This window comes from Indicator indicator, chromosome 22 (genome assembly GCF_027791375.1).
Source record: "Indicator indicator isolate 239-I01 chromosome 22, UM_Iind_1.1, whole genome shotgun sequence".
Taxonomy (NCBI): Eukaryota; Metazoa; Chordata; class Aves; order Piciformes; family Indicatoridae; genus Indicator; species Indicator indicator.
In genome coordinates, this window is record NC_072031.1 from 12,582,248 (window position 1) to 12,584,355 (window position 2,108).

At 47.9% G+C, this 2,108-nt stretch overlaps 1 protein-coding gene across 1 annotated transcript; it reads left to right on the forward strand.

Moving 5' to 3' along the window:
• The first annotated feature begins 384 nt into the window (after positions 1 to 384).
• Positions 385 to 1,659, forward strand: CHST12 (carbohydrate sulfotransferase 12). The gene has a single exon (XM_054391214.1). The coding sequence runs from the start codon at positions 400 to 402 to the stop codon at positions 1,657 to 1,659; it is 1,260 nt and encodes a 419-aa protein (XP_054247189.1). The 5' UTR covers positions 385 to 399.
• The last annotated feature ends 449 nt before the right edge of the window (positions 1,660 to 2,108 follow it).

Below are 2,108 nucleotides of genomic sequence, written 5' to 3' on the forward strand. Positions count from 1 at the left end.
AAACTCTAGGCCTGAAATGTTTGTTTATTTTCCCAAGGAAAGCAGAGTTTCTCTTGAAATCACATGACTCTAGAAGCTTGTGATTGATAGAGACCCCATAATTGCTATGGAAACTGGTAACATTACAACACATTATGCCTGCTTTGGCCATTCAGCTCTTCTTCATGGGGTCTCTGTGGATGCCTGAGATTCACAGAGCTGTCCCTGTGTGCCATGATAAGTCTTGATTGTGCCAGGTCCATTCTCTCCAAGCCAGAGCAACTAATGATTCAATTAACTTCTTTTTCTCCTGATACCTTTCCAGGCTCCTGTTCTGCAGCACCATGATGAGTCCCAAGCCTCACTCTGCAAGCCGGAGGTGAATGCAGGTGCAAGCCAGCTCTCACAGCAGGTGTCAGGATGACCAAAGCACGGCTCCTCCGTCTCTCTGTGGTGCTGGTCTCCATCTTCATGATCCTCCTGATCATTGTGTACTGGGACAACGTAGGAACAGCTCACTTCTACCTGCATACATCCTTCTCCAGGCCTCATTCCTCAGGAGCCATCCCAGATATCACGGCAGGTGAAGGCTGGGAAACCTTGCCAGATGTGGATGAATTTTTGGCAAAGCTGCTTAGTTCGAGCCTGAAACAGAATAGCTCCGTTCCTCGAAAGACAGAGCAGCTACTCGTCCAGGGCTCCAGCAAGCCTGTGGTGAGCAATCTGGAGGAGAACGTGCGAGGCTATGACTGGTCAGTGCACAATGACAAAACCAGCTTGGACCAAGAGAAACTGCAGATCGAGAGGCAGAGGACGTTGCGAGAGTTTTGTGCCAATTCCAGCCTCGCCTTCCCCACCAAGGAGCGCTCCTTCGATGACATCCCAAACTATGAGCTCAACCACCTGATCGTGGACGACCGCCATGGCATCATCTACTGTTACGTCCCCAAGGTGGCCTGCACCAACTGGAAGCGGGTGATGATTGTGCTAAGCGAGAGCCTGCTGGACCAGGGGGTCCCCTACCGGAACCCTCTGGATATCCCCCGAGAACACGTCCACAACACCAGCACCCACCTGACCTTCAATAAATTCTGGCGCCGCTACGGGAAGTTCTCGCGGCACCTCATGAAGATCAAGCTGAAGAAGTACACAAAGTTTCTGTTCGTGCGGGACCCTTTTGTCCGCCTCATCTCTGCCTTCCGCAGCAAGTTTGAACTGGAGAACGAGGAGTTCTACCAGCGTTTTGCCATCCCCATGCTGAAACTGTACTCCAACCACACCAACCTTCCCACCTCTGTGAAGGAGGCCTTCGAGGCAGGCCTCAGAGTCTCCTTTTCTGACTTCATCCAGTACTTGCTGGATCCCAGGACAGAGAAGATGGTCCCCTTCAATGAGCACTGGAGGCAGATTTACCGCCTGTGCCACCCGTGCCAGATAGACTATGATTTCATCGGGAAGCTGGAGACGCTGGATGAGGATGCTGCTTATCTACTGCAGCTCCTCAAAGTGGACAGACTGCTTCACTTCCCCCCCAGCTACCGCAACAGGACTGCCAGCAGCTGGGAAGATAACTGGTTTGCCAAAATCCCACTGGCTTGGAAGCAGCAGCTCTATAAGCTTTACGAAGCAGATTTTGTACTTTTTGGCTATCCCAAGCCAGAAAACTTGCTTAAAGACTAAACGTGATTGGGTGGTGGGTGTGGGAGGGAACATCTGAAATACCAAAAATGTTTAAAGCCTTCTCATTTTTGCTCTTAACTCCTTTCCCCATGCAGATTGGTACAATGGAATATATTTTTTTCTACCACTTCCTCTTCCATGTTTGCAATAATGCCAGAGTCCAGGGATACTCCAGCCAGCTGTGCATATGCAAAAAAAAAAAGTAATTTTTTTTGTTCTCATTTGTTTTCTGTTTGTTTTTTTTAAAACTTCGCCCTGTTTTGCAATGGGTCACCGCCCTTGGTCACTCTGCCAGCTGTGTCCTTCAGTAGCTTTTTATTAATACTTTTTTAAAATTAATATATTTAAGATATTTAATACAAAGTGTGTCGTGGCAAAGGAAGGGAAGGAGGAAATAAAAAAAAAAAATTAAAAAAAAGTAAAAGAAAACCCCAAGAAATTATGAACCT

Excerpts from the sequence above, each read along its gene's own strand:
- CHST12 (XM_054391214.1), top strand. The coding sequence starts at position 400 with ATGACCAAAGCACGGCTCCTCCGTCTCTCTGTGGTGCTGGTCTCCATC.